Here is a 14,227-nt window from a genome sequence, read left to right on the forward strand (position 1 = left end):
ATTTACGAATGTGATTGCACTTTAGTTTACATATTTAAATGTTCAGATATTAAGATTTGAATGAGGCAAAATAACATTCTTTTGCTCTCAAATATATTGTTATAATGATTTGTTTCAGATGTACTGTAATTATTTTCTGTATAAAAATTAATTTGGTGTTCAAAAAGTCTTTTTTCAAACTTGAGTTTTGAAAAAGAGGGGGTCGTCTTATAATCAGGGCCGTCTTATATTTGGGCCAATACGGTACTATTGCATTTGTGAAATGTGAATTAAGCAGCAAAAGCAAATAGTTTTATGCATCTCAGAGGGCGCCCATTTTGCCAGTTCCTGTCGACTTGAAAATGACGTCACAGTGCCGAGGGCAGCGATGGGCAACCCCGGTTCTCGAGGGCCGCCATCCTGCATGTTTTGGATGTTTCAACCTTCCAACAGACCTGAATCAAATGATCAGCTCATTAGAAGACGTTAAACAATCCTGATCAATTGAATCAGGTGTGTTGGAGGAAGGAAACATTGACAGAGGAGAGAATCAAAGTCTCCTTTCACCAGTGGATAAGAGATGTCATGCTCAAAACTTGCATAACGTCCCACATGTCTGCTACAACCTAAGTTTGAAAGTAAACAAGAAGCTGTAGCATCCATTGAGGAAAAAATTAAAAAATTGGTTCACTTCTCCCCGTTTTAATTCCAAGCGGCGACTCTTCAGTTCCAAATACGTTGAGGACCGCCGTTGCCCACCCCTGGCCAAAAAGCCTCAGAATGTAAACATCACATGACCAAGCCCAGAAAAAGGTGAGCCATGATTGGTCATTACCTGAGCTCTGAGCAACTGTGAAGTCATTGTCAGTCAACAGCAAGTGGCAAAATGGCCGCCCCTGGAATGGATAAAAAGGAGTGGATTTTTATGCTTAATTCATATTCCACAAACACAATTTCAATCAGAATGCCATGTTTACACTAGTGTGGGCACATAGAACATATTATTGTCAAGAAAACTTTAAACTTGATATCCTTCATTATGGCTTTAACAACTGTCATGTTGTTTACTTGTATAACTGTATCACACCGCTGTTATTTTATTTTCATAACCATTTCGAAGAAAAAAAAAATGAGTACCACATTGCTGTTATTTTTTTATTATTGGTAGTCAGGATGGCAGCCAGACAGCAAAGCGTGATAGCTGTGTCTTGTGGCCAGTGACTCCACGTGAGACAAAAATAGTGTAACGTGTCAGTCTCCAGGGAGGGCATCATACCAAATATCAAAACAACCAGCACTGAGCAGCTGCGAGGCACGCGGTTGGCATTGTCCAGCCCTCAGAGATTTTTCTATATCTTTTTGACTCCACCTTATATATTGTGCTCATCCACATTTACTCTTCTGAGAGACAAAGCTGTTGAGAATGTCGTGAGGCAGCTTCGTCTTCACATCTGATGCTTTACGCTCGCTCCAACTGGACGAGGACATGCTGGAGAGACACAAGCACGAGCAGCGCTTGGCCTCCCATCATCTGCTGAGCTTTGCTCTGAAGAAAGAGGCCTGGGACAGGACGCCTTTTCGGTCCAGCGTTACGCTGAGGCCGGCCGTGTGCCGAGATGTGGTGATCCAAAACGTTCTGTACACAGGCAACTTGGAGGCTATGCAGCGCCTCTTTCCTCGAGGATCCACCGCCAGCCTCATCATCGAGCCGCAGGGTGGGGAGATGCGCTGGGTCGCCCGGGGGGAGGGTAAGAGACGACATCTGTCATCATTAGGATTTAATTTCGCAATTCGGCACGTGGTAGCTGGTAGCCTAATTTATGAGGATTGTGTTTTCGGGAGATCCACGTTCAATGGGGGCATGGCATTAACTTGTTCTGTACAATAGATTGTGATAGTATGCAAATCACGAGCTGCATGACGCCTCTGCAAGTCAACAGGATGTGCCGATCAAACACAGAAACGGATTATTTTTAGAAACCTATCACGAGGTGACATTGCATGTGGAACACATTGATGAGAAATGGCTGCGATAAAATCCACAGCATCTGTGCCCATGTACTGCAGCTTTGAGCCAAACACAAACCAATGTTACAGCCATTACTTGTTGACTGACTGACTCCTAAATGCCTTCCCCCACCTTATAGATTCAGGGTCAAAAATTGTCATTTTAGAGTCGTTCTATCCTGTGACTGGTTGCTGCTTACACGCTACACCCAAGAGTGGGTCGAATCTGCGCCGGCATAGTTTACTGGGTCATATCACATGACCTCCAGAAATAGCCTCGTCTGCTCAAACAACACACGTAACCGCGTTTATCTTCATGGAAAAAGTACTAGTCCAGAAGTAGTTCAGCAGAAGCGATGGCTTACGTGGCGCCAAAGGTGAAGTGGCACAAGCCAAAGACGTTTCGCAGCGACGTGATCGCCGTAGCCAAGGCCACAGGTTGCGTCCTGCGGTTTTGGAACTCCCTGCTTGTGGGCGACGAGCTGACGCTGGTCAGCATAATGGACGATGATGAATACGTCTACCTGATTGACGCCACTTATGACACCAGCAACATAGACGAGTGGACCAACTTCAGATTTAACTACAGAAGCTTGAGTAGGTTTTTCAAACAGTTACACGTACTGCCAATGGAGGGACGAACTTGTGCTTTTTGTCGTTCTTTCGTCTCGGCAGGGCTTTGGTCGCTGACATACGAGCAGGAGCTCACGACGCCGCTTCACATCACGGCTGGTCGAGGCTTCAGCGAATGCCTGAAACACCTGCTGCAACGAGGAGCCAGTGTGGACCTGGCGCCAGGTGGCATCACCGCCTTGCACGAGTCCTGCGTCCACTGTGAGCCAGAGTGTACCAGACTGCTGCTAGTCCACGGTGCCAACGCCAATGCTGTCTCAGAGGACGGCCGTATGCCTTTGCACTTGTGCTCCAGCCCTGAGTCCTTCGAGTGAGTATTGTGTCACGTAAAACCAGAAAAAATCATCCCGATCGCAAATTGACTTCTGCTCTTCCCAACCTCCATCTGTAGATGTGCCAAGTACCTCCTTCAGTATGGCGCTGCAATCAACGGCCGTACTGTGGATGAAGACGACACTCCCTTGCACGTGGCAGCCAGGAACGGTCTCAGAGACCACGTCCAGCTCTACTTGCGCTACGGAGCCGCTGTGGACAAAAAGAACGACGAAGGCCTCACGCCCCTGAACGCTGCCTGCTCGCAGCCGCAGGAGCTGCAGGACCTCCAGCGCTACTTCAACTTGTGCCAAATTCTGATCAAGGCCGGGGCTGACATCCACACTACAGACCAGGACAAACATACGCCATTGCACATGGCGTGTAAGAATGTCAATGCAGACTTGGTTGAGCTGCTGTTGGCCAACGGGGCCAGCGTGAATGAAATGGACTATGGCGGTGAAGCCCCGATGCACAACATCCTCAAGGTGGTTTGCTACAAGCTTGCCCATAGTCCTGAGAGGGTTGTCCGTGCCCTGCTCAATCACGGCTCCATCCGTGTGTGGCCCGGAGCACTTCCCAAGGTAGGAAAGCAGCTTTCCAAGCTTTTGTACACATTTTGTTGCGTTTCTGTTATAAATGCTTCCAAAATATGCGATATTAACCGTCCCACTTGTCAGAACTGGGGGTTCTTCAGTTTTACAACAGAAGTCCTTTCCTATGATGGTGACGATGTTATCAAATTGTCCATGTGAGTTGCTATAACTAATCTTCGCTAATTCATGGATGGGAAACTTGGCGGCGGCCAGTCTGAGTGGTCCAGTGATTAATCTTCCAAAAGAATCAAAATTTGTTCCTTTTTTACACAATACAGCACAATACTACACATCTTTTTTTTTTTCATCACAATGCACTGTGTCAGGGCGGCACGGTGAATGGCTGGTTAGCACGTCAGCCTCACAGTGTAGAGGTGCCCAGTTCGATTCCTTCAGACCTTCCTGTGTTGAGTTTCCCTGTTCTCCCCATGCCTGCGTGGGTTTTCCCTGGGTACTTTGGTTTCCTCCCACATTCCAAAAACATGCATAAGCAGGTTAATGAAACACTCCAAATTGTCTTTCGGTGTGACTGTGAGTGCGAATAGTTGTTCGTCTGTGTGTGCCCTTCGATTGGCCATGGTAGACAACAATGTCATGTTATAAACTGCACGGCTGGATAGATTTTGTTTGCCTATTTACACAAAAAGTTCAGACTGTCTAGGTCACTTGCCCTTCCTCTTGTGCCAGTCTGATTGTTGGCCCCGCCCTGATTGTTCCCCCCTGATGATCCTTAACTTGTGTTGAACCCTTTCATGCACCAATAATGATAACCTGTAACCTGATCACATGATAGGCTGTCCACTACAGTAACCGCTGTCCCCGAAAGGGTTAAATAGTCCTTGTCTCCGTTTGTCCCCTGCCAGTGTGTTTCGTCTTTGTGCGTGCAGTCCAGCGTCTCGCCACAGGCCTGACCAGCCCTAGCCATGTTTCAGCAGTCGCTGAACCTCAAGTAAATCTCCCCTTTGCTCTCAACCCTGCAACTGTGTCTTGTGTCCAAGCCTGGTACTGACACAGACTTTAATTTCTTTGTGGATTTGTGGGAAATTAGCCAAGGAAAACCAATTGCTTTCCCCATTTTTTTTTTAAAATTTATGCATGTATGTATTTATTACCGTATTTTCCACACTAAAAGGCGCACTGGATTATGAGCCGCAGCTTCAATGAATGGCCTGTTTTGTAATTTTTTCATTTATTGGACGCACCGAATTATAAGACGCAATCTACAATGCATCCACTAGATGGAGCTACGCTCAAGGAAATACCAACAGAACGATCAGATGTCAGTAAAACTAAATTAATAAAGCAGCAACACGGTTCACTTAACCAACAGCAAGTTACAACATTGACTCGTTAACGTTGAACTCTCTTGCCGCTGCTCTATTTCCGTGTTCAACTGCGTAACCCGATCGCCTTAAGTTTGAACTCAGCATTGTAAGCATGTCTCGAGCAAGGAGCCATTTTGGGGTCAACATATTATCGTAATAATTATACACAAGGCGCATCGGATTTAAGGCGCGCTGTGAGCTTTTAAGAAAATGGAAGGCTTTTAGGTGCGCCTTTTAGTGTGAAAAATACGGTACCATTTTCTACATAAGACCTAACATCTCAGCAAAAAAAATGAATGACTTTATTAATAAAGGAAATTGGTATTTTTTTAAGCTAACCCAATTTGGCACAGATCCAAATAGGGGTTGTTGTTAGGATATTCCTGTTCTAGCTTTGACAGGAGCTAGAGTCAATAATTAGCCAGTTTGGGATCAAGGTGTCTAATTTTGCATCATTAGTGAGTGGTGCACTTTTACCACCTTGACATAGTGTCATTTTCAAGACCTCTCAACTTCCCAATCCTTCCCCGACACAACATGCAGCGTTGCTCTCGATGCAGCAGGAAGCAGACTCACAACTACAGAGTGCACCCACGTGCACCAGACTAAAAAAAAAAAAAAAACAACGCCTGCTTCCTAATTAGGCGAGTGTTAATAGGAGATTAATTAGCACTAATTGCATAATTTCCAGTTAGACCCCCGGAGGGAGCCCCAATCTGTTCATTTCACAAGTGTTTAATTACTTTAGTTCTTTTGAATCTATGGCGCTGGCTCACAAACTCCAGATAATGGCAATAGTTTTGAATCCTGTCGCGTTTCTCCGCGTTGTGATGTTGATTTTCAGGTTCTGAGGCACTGCTCTCAATCGCCGCGCACCATCGAAGTGCTGCTCAACTCCTACAGTCAACTCAAAGTCACCGACACCTGGGTTGAGTCTGTACCGCCAGAGGTCTTTGAGGCAAGTGTACCCGTGAATGGAAACCATCGCTTTTTACAATGCATTGTACTTAGTGGAGTTGCACACAGTACCGATTTTTACTTCTTAATCATTTTTTTACGCGTGAGATTCCACACATAATCTTTTGTGTCCTTGCATTTAGAGTAGCTTTTATGATTTTGATGCCATGGTGCCACTTTCTGTCATGTTTGTAAATGTTAGTGTACATAGTGAATATTGCACTGAAGCTTGAGTTGGAAAAAAATCCTGAATGGAATCGAAATTGCAATATCTGTCAGAAAAATCGCAATTCAAATTTTTTTCAGAAAATCGTTCAGAGTACAGTACTTGAAATAACACAAAACATGCCGACGACTCGGAGGGACTGAGTCAGCTTGAAATAATAACGGCATCATGACTGATGGATTGACGTGCCCACCACTGGTAGTAGTAGTAGTAGTCATAGGAAGATGAAGAGGAGAAACAGATGAAGCTGGGCGAGCTTGTTGGATGGTCTCATAAGTAAATTATGGTTGCAGTCGCTTCCTGGTCACTTTTGTTGTGCCATATCACTTGTGAGACAAATTATATACAAACACTCAACACAAGTTGCATTTGTCATTTTCAATCCCCAAATCCAGGACTCATCTGACCACAGTGTTGACCACTCTTAGAAGCATTATAAAAACAGGTTTGACATTTACGATCGCCAGGCAAAGCCATTTTACGAGTAAATCGGAGAGGACAAGTCACTCTTAACACAGACCACAGCACAGGATCATTTTTTAGAGACATCTCCATATTGACCTTTTGCAGACTTTTATCGAAAGAGATGACGAATGGTCAAATTAGGGCCAGTTATGGGTAGTGGTGTGCCTGCCATTTTCATCTGAAATGTTTTGCCTTCAAGTCTCTAACTTTGCTCGCTTGCTTTTAAAATATAACATAAGATTTGTTTACAGCAACAAAAAAAAAAAAGAGAGACATGAGCTCTTTTTTTTTTTTTTTTTAAATTCTTCTCAACCAGGCGCACCAGGAGTTCTACGAGTCTGTCTTCTCCCTAGCACGGACTCCTCGCTCCCTGCAGCACTTGTCACGATGCAAACTGAGGGTCTATCTGGAGGGAAGACTCAACAAAGTGGTCCCAAGGCTCCACTTGCCAACCTTTATCAAGAACTACTTGCTTCTGGATTTCAGAGGTTATGTACACTAGTTAACTTAATAAGTACTTTTCAAGAGCCTGCTGCTGCTAGAGATCAATATTGCACGAGTTTGATTGGTCTTGATTTCAGCCTTTAAGTTTGCTTCCTTTTGCACCACGAGAGGGCGCTAGAGACTTAATCTGATGAAGTAGAGTATTCTCGGTGCGCATCCTCGTTTCCATCGATCCCAACGTCATTCATCGTCCATCTCCGAACGAACATATGCTCACTTCTATATTAATCACGTTTTGCCTTCGTACTTGATAAGCCTCTTTCTATTTTTTTTTTAACCTATTAAATGTTCTGATTTTTATGTGAATGTCCACTGCGTGTTCTACTTTGCCAAATTCCAAGCATTTAATTGGAGGGTCGTTTATCTGCAATAAACTTGAAATTGAATTGGACACGAGGAATTCACTTGGTTGTCTTTCATTTTTTTCTTATATTTTCATTTGCACGATAATTTTGCTCTATCTTTAAAGTCAAAATTTAGACCTAAATTGGATGAATGCTCACTGCATAGTTTTCACTGTGGATGAGAACGTTTTTGAAGACCAGCATACATTTGAATTGGTGTGAGGAAAACACAGTCCAGGTGAATCTTCAGAAATGAATATCATGGAGGTGTTAATTAATTTCAGTAGTTTTGTTCAAAACGTCAAAACTAAGAACTGACGCTCACAATTATGTTTTGAGTTAGTTCTTGTTTTTTTTTTATTTTATTAATTATAAGCTTTAGACGGTATATTAAAACTAATCAAATAAAACCATGCAATCGTTTTGTGTAGTGACCCCGTATGAGTTTACTTTTTGATTTTCAATGTTAATAGGTTTCCCATGGCATTCTAATTTATTGCGTTGCAATTGGTATGCAATTAAATGCGTTTCAACAATCTGATTTTTGTTTCCAAAAGAGCAAAACATATAAACACATTTCATTTCATTTTAATGAAAACAAGTTTTTTCCCTGAATCCTATAAGCGAAACATACATTTTAATTATGAAAAAAAAACATAATTTGAAATACTTATTACACACATTCCGTTTATTTTATCCATAACCCTAAATAACCACAAAATAATCATGACAATTTGAAGGATTTGAGTTAACATTATTATTGCTGTTAGCGGTACACTGAAAAAAAAATCTTTATATATCGTCCAGTGTTTGCACAAAATAAAATCATCTGCTTCTGGATCCATTTTTAAGGTGGTGATTAGTATACTTCGTGTATCTGGACCCAGACGATTATATTTCGTGCCACCATGTCACGAAATAAAAATAGTAAATTCAACAAAAACTTTCTTCTGTGTATTATAGTTAACCAGGGCGGCACTTGATGGGGATTGTTTTATGACGCATGAATTTATTCTCTTGTCTTAAAAATAATAATCTTGTTAATTACAGGGCGGTACGGCGATCGACCGGTTATAACGTCCGCCTCACAGTGCAGAGGTGCAAGGTTCGATTCCGGCTCCTTCCTGTGTGGGGTTTGCATGTTCTCCCCCTGCCTACGTGGGTTTACTACGGTTTCCTCGAACATTCCAAAAACATGCATTGCAGGTTGCAACACTCTAAATCAGGGGTGCCCAACCTTCTTCGACCGAACATCGAATGTTCAAGCAACCGACCTCCCGCGATCGACCCGCTAGTGCACGCATACATAGACGCATGCCAATGATGAGCAACCGCCATAACGACCCGAACATGACCGAAACTCAAAAAAGTGGATACAATAGCGTGTGTGTTTGTACAAAGGAATCGGTGCCTACCTTGGTCGAGACCTGACGCGGCGACATGGTACGCACTTTGGCAGTGTCTTCAGTGTAACGTCACTATCGTAGCTCACGCGTACCGTTTTAAAATGCTTCTCTTGGCGCTCCAAATTCCCATTTTGCCAGTACCATCGGTGAATTGTACATGAAACAAACTTTGAATGTAAAAAAAAGATATTTGGCAACAGCTGTGATCGCAAACTGCAACTCCAGACTGCTGACAGCTAAAAACTTCCGGTGAAGCAGGTCACGCGCCGCCATGGGTTAAAGGTGACCTGCTTTGTTATATTATTTTCTTTTTCCAATACTTTTTTGTGAAAGTGAGACTGAGAGTATGCTTGGGGTGCAGTGTGCACTAACACAAAAATATAGAATATTAATAACATGCACACAGACATACATTTTTTTTCCATTTCATTTCAATTCATTTTTTCATTTCCCCCTTGATTCCTGCGATAGACTTGGGACCAGTTCGTGGACTACCAGTCGATCACGATCGACTGGTTGGGCACCCCTGCTCTAAATTATCCATCGGCGTGAGTGTGTGCATGAATGGTGTTTGTCTTTGTGTGCCCAGTGATTGGCTGACAACCAGTTCAGGGTGTACCCCGCCTCCTGCCCGACTACAGCTGGGATGGGCTCCAGCACGTCCGGGACCCTCGTGAGGATAAGCGGAGTAGAAAATTAATGAATTGGGATAGTTATAGCCATTACAATAACGCTCTGTTAAAATAAATGGGTACTCGAAACAATTCTTGTCTTGTTAGACATCTCTTTATAACTATAGGCAACCCATGAGGCATAAACGATGTAAAGGTTTTACGCACCCAATAAGTACTCTCCCTATTTTTTTAATCCAAGTCCAAATGAGAGCACGCAGGCTCCGCCATGTTCTCTGTGAAATTATGAGCAAGAGGCTGGCCCGGGCCCTCCACTGTTAATCAGGCTGGGCTGTGATCTGATGTTGCTGTCATGCATGCGTGCAATCAGACGAGCGCTTGGAGAGCTCGGCCACCCGGGACTCAATGGGGCTAATCATCATCGCCATCATCATGATCAGCTCGCGTGCATGGCCATTTACAAGCTGACATGAGCTGACATTATTGCCTCAAGACCAAAGATGCTTTGAATTTGGCCCAGCACAGCAAATAAAAATTGCGCTTATTTGGTCCATTTGGAAACATACAGACCCCCACGATCAACCCCCACCCCACCTCCAAACTTAAAACTAATGTGACTTTGGCCATGTTGCAAACCCACGCTGCAGTTGACCTCGCACATATACGCCTTTTATCTGAATCTAATTTTCCCAAAGTATCTCTCTCCAGGGAACAATTGTTGCAGCACTTCTTTATCCGGGGCCAAACACATTGTTTGGAGGGGCACCGGAGAAGAGGCCAAGAGAGACGGGGAGGGAGCTGGGAGGTGGAGAGATGGGGGGACAGCTGCCTCTCCTCCCTTCCAGACGCTTAGCGATTGGGGAGAGGGGGGGGGGGCACAAAAGGCTTGGTTGTTTTGAATCCACAGTAATTGCTAATCATCAATCAAAATTAATAATAGCTGATTGGATTGGTGTGGTCGACGGTGATAGAAGGGGAAGGACTTGGATGGGGGGTTGCGGGGGCTCCCCACTGGGAAACGACCGCCTCTCAGGACGGCCAAAAAGTCAGAGGCTGAATAAGGAAATGAAGCGTAATTTGAGGAAGATGGATGAGCCCCCGGGGACGGGGACCACGGTGACTGTAGCACCTGCCATCCACCTTTGCACATGATAACCAATGCGCTCGCTCTCGCCCTCCCTCACTCTCGTTGCGTGCTCACATCACAGAGGGAGGAGTTGCCAAAGAGCCCTAGAGCCCAGGCAGCGTGTGTTGATGTGACAAATAAGACGGGCGCAAAGCGGAGAACACAAGCGGACTGCGCAAACGTCGTTCTAGTTCCACTTTCGGGGATGCGGCTCAGGATCTTCTTGCGAAAAGTTTGACATTTTGGGGCGGGGGAGGGGACAAAAGGGGAGTTTGCATGCAAAGATGCAGAGACCAGGAGGGCAAGGGACTGCCTTTTCCATCGATTCCCTCATCGGGACCCCCCAGCCCAGACCGGGACACCTGCTCTATACGGGCTACCCCATGTTCATGCCCTACAGACCCCTGGTCATCCCGCAGGCCTTGTCCCACTCGCCTCTCTCCTCCGGGATCCCTCCACTGGCGCCGTTGGCGTCCTTCGCGGGCCGCCTCACCAACACTTTCTGCGCCAGCTTGGGCCAAGGCGTGCCGTCCATGGTGGCTCTCACCACCGCCATGCCCAACTTCTCCGACCCGCCGGACAACTTTTACCCGCCCCAGGAGCTGCCGGGACCGCGTCTGAGCGCTGCCGAGCCCGGCGCGAGGAGGCAGGAGAGCCCGCACTCGGAGGAGCTGCACGGCCGGGAGAAAAGCTCCGAGTTGCTTAACTTTTCGGAAACTTTCCAGACGATATCAGGTAAACTTTGTCCCCTTATTGAATACTGTTGTGAGAAGTTTACTTGGAACTGCTGAAATATGAGTCATTTTTTAAAGGATCGAACGTCTGATCATTTAATAATCATCTATTGTTGTTTTGTTCTGCTATAATTTCAGAAATGCATTTTCGTTACATTTACGTGACATTAAAAATTAAAACGCGTTCGCCTGGTCACTTCAACAGTTCTGCCAGGGTTCGAATTTAAAAGGACTACTTCACCACTATTGGTCAGTTTCAGTTATGAAAAGCGGCGCATAAATACAACACGTGTGTGTAAAAGTCATTCTGAGTAATGTTCATGACATCATGACAACAGTTGGGGTTTTTTTTACGTTGACTGACAGATTCCTCAGCGAAATGACTGGCGATCACAAGATGAGTTTTGCTTGTGCATTTTATTCATTAAAATACATTTTATCGACCTCTATTTTTATTCACGTAAATGCACTCTTAAAACTGTCCTGTTAACGCAATTTTGGGCAAAATTGGACCGGAACTCGGAACTTGGGTAAATTTGACTCAATTGTCTTTATTTTTCCCCCTTTTTTAAAAAAAATATATTTAAAAAGCAATCCAAAGATTGGTCAAAATGACCCAAAAAGCGTGTCGGTCCTGTTTTTGACCAACATCGGCTCTGTTTTTGACGAAGCGGTTTGAAGGTCGTCTTTTAGTCCTCATCAAAGGAAAAAAAAAAACGTTCCCCCTCCGCATCGTTTAACTATTCTTTTGTCTTTAAAAGGCGAGACCAAGCTGTACAGTTCAGACGATGAGAAAGCGGACCCGAAGTCCGCAGAGGCCGCGTGCAGCGATCGTGACGACAGCTCCGCGGACAGCGAGAACGAGAGCTTCTCGGACGGCAACACCTGCGGGCCACTGTCGCAGAAGGCCAAACTCAAATTGGGGCCCCACGACGCGCTGCCGCCCGGTGCCTCCTCGGCGGGCAAGAGCCGCCGGAGACGAACGGCTTTCACCAGCGAGCAGCTGCTCGAACTAGAGAAGGAGTTCCACTGCAAAAAGTACCTTTCGCTCACCGAGCGCTCGCAGATCGCGCATGCGCTCAAGCTGAGCGAGGTCCAGGTGAAGATCTGGTTCCAGAACCGCCGAGCCAAGTGGAAACGCATCAAGGCCGGCAACGTCAACAACCGCTCGGGGGAGCCCGTGAGGAACCCCAAAATTGTGGTGCCCATCCCGGTGCACGTCAACAGGTTCGCGGTGAGGAGCCAGCACCAGCAGATAGAACAAGGGACGCGGCCGTGAACGCAATGACGTCACTGAAAAAAAAGAAGCAAAGAAAATCGAAAGAAACACTTAAAGAGACTCCAGCGTGAAGCACAAACTGGAGTGAGGACTGGAAATATTCTGTCACTTTTATTTATTGATTTGTGAATATGTACATAACACAACCGTACAAAGGGGCACTATCAACAGAATGTGTATTGTTTTTTTTTTTCGTATTTATACGTCAGGCCAAAACTTTCTGTTTGTTGCATGTGATTTTCTCATTTTGTGGCGAGTCTGTTTAACATATTTTTGTTTGTTTTATTGGTGGGCGGGGGGTGTTTTATACAATGTGTTTGCATGTAAGAAGCTTTTGCTTCGGAAGAACCACATTGCATAGATCATGAAACGAAAATGACCAAACAAGGGACAAGTGTAAAGTCGAGTGATCTAATAAATCTGTTTCTATATAAAAGTCTCATTCAACTTTGAATCTTTCACTCGGTTGGAACACTTAATTGACATTTTGTAATTTTGTCAAAACCTAAATGAAAAATCGGTGTAAACTTTCGACATTTAAAAAATATAATTTTAGAAAAATGCGTCTCATACAAATGTAACGTTTTAGATTTTGTAGATAGACATGTCAAAGAATAGTTACATGTGTAAAAAAAAATATCACTGTCAACGACCTGCTGGCATTTAGTTTGCTTGTCATGGGAAATTCAGATAAATAAATTAGTGAATTGACTGCAGACTTAGTGGACTGACATGTGGACTGATGCAGCACTGACATCAACTTCTCCTTCATTCACAATTGTGCAAAAAAGGCCATCCCAATCTGAAACAATTGAATACAGAATGTTATGGTGTAGAACAATTATGATTTGATGGGGGAGCAGCTTTTCTTTTGGTTTAATATAACAAAAAAAAACCAACAACATTCCACCATCAAGGGTCATTTTGGTTTTATAGTCGACTGAGGGGCGTGTTAGAATAATATATTGCATCTTGCGTGTGTGTATTCGTGTATGTGCGTGTGTTTTGTATATATATATATATATAACACACACACACACACACACACACACCTATTTCCCCTATTCCGTCTCTTCTTGAGAATGGAATGGAATTTGCATCATGTTACAGTATTATACTTTTAAATGATTAAACAGAGAGCATGTTGGTAAAAATAAAACAAACCACTAAGTAATAATAATACTCACACTAAGTTTCTCCCAAATAGTTCTGCTTCCATCAGTCATGTCAAACATAAAGCAACAATGAAAAGCGCACATGTCCCAAATAATATCTGACCACATCCAGTGACAGGAAAGGGAAGCGCCGGGCTTTTGGTGTTTTATGCAAAGCTCACATCCTTGCGCTTTCTCTGAAGGCTCTCCAGATCAAGCTGGAATCATTTCACCTTTTCTTTCCAAAATAGACTGCGGACTCCACAGCCCTGCTCGTGTTACTGCCGCAGCACCTGTTGAGGAATCGTCAAATATGTCTTCATTTCAAATTGCATACCTAATGCCAACTGTAGCGCTTCAATATTTGTCCTGGATTTGGAATTTCAACTGAGTGACCTTGTCAACATTTGATGTTTCCCCTCCAGCTCATCCTTAAAGACTGTAACACCAGGATGGGGAGACAAGTTTTGATGATTCCATCCAGGGATCTGATTAATTGGGCTGCTCAATTCCACGACACTGTGCCACAGCTATTTCGGGTGACAGGG

The 14,227-nt window shown here is 44.3% G+C and overlaps 2 protein-coding genes across 3 annotated transcripts; both read left to right on the top strand.

Annotated features, from left to right (window-relative positions):
- Positions 1–1,167: 1,167 nt before the first annotated feature.
- On the top strand, positions 1,168–7,858 carry asb10 (ankyrin repeat and SOCS box containing 10). Of its 2 annotated transcripts, none has more exons than XM_019878801.1 (5): positions 1,168–1,727; positions 2,662–2,929; positions 3,011–3,515; positions 5,697–5,810; positions 6,817–7,858. In XM_019878801.1, exons 1-5 carry the CDS (start codon positions 1,466–1,468, stop codon positions 7,000–7,002), a joined length of 1,335 nt encoding a protein of 444 aa, XP_019734360.1. In that variant the 5' UTR covers positions 1,168–1,465; the 3' UTR covers positions 7,003–7,858. The 2 variants fall into 2 exon arrangements, with proteins under 2 accessions (XP_019734360.1, XP_019734361.1); XM_019878802.1 differs by lacking the exon at positions 1,168–1,727 and adding an exon at positions 1,884–2,583.
- Positions 7,859–10,580: 2,722 nt separating this feature from the next.
- Positions 10,581–12,967, top strand: gbx1 (gastrulation brain homeobox 1). Its single transcript, XM_019878821.1, has 2 exons — positions 10,581–11,247; positions 12,008–12,967. The coding sequence occupies exons 1-2, from the start codon at positions 10,797–10,799 to the stop codon at positions 12,523–12,525; spliced, it is 969 nt and encodes a 322-aa protein (XP_019734380.1). The 5' UTR covers positions 10,581–10,796; the 3' UTR covers positions 12,526–12,967.
- Positions 12,968–14,227: the final 1,260 nt, after the last annotated feature.

Source organism: Hippocampus comes, unplaced genomic scaffold, assembly GCF_001891065.2.
Source record: "Hippocampus comes isolate QL1 unplaced genomic scaffold, H_comes_QL1_v1.1 scaffold85, whole genome shotgun sequence".
NCBI classification, from domain to species: domain Eukaryota; kingdom Metazoa; phylum Chordata; class Actinopteri; order Syngnathiformes; family Syngnathidae; genus Hippocampus; species Hippocampus comes.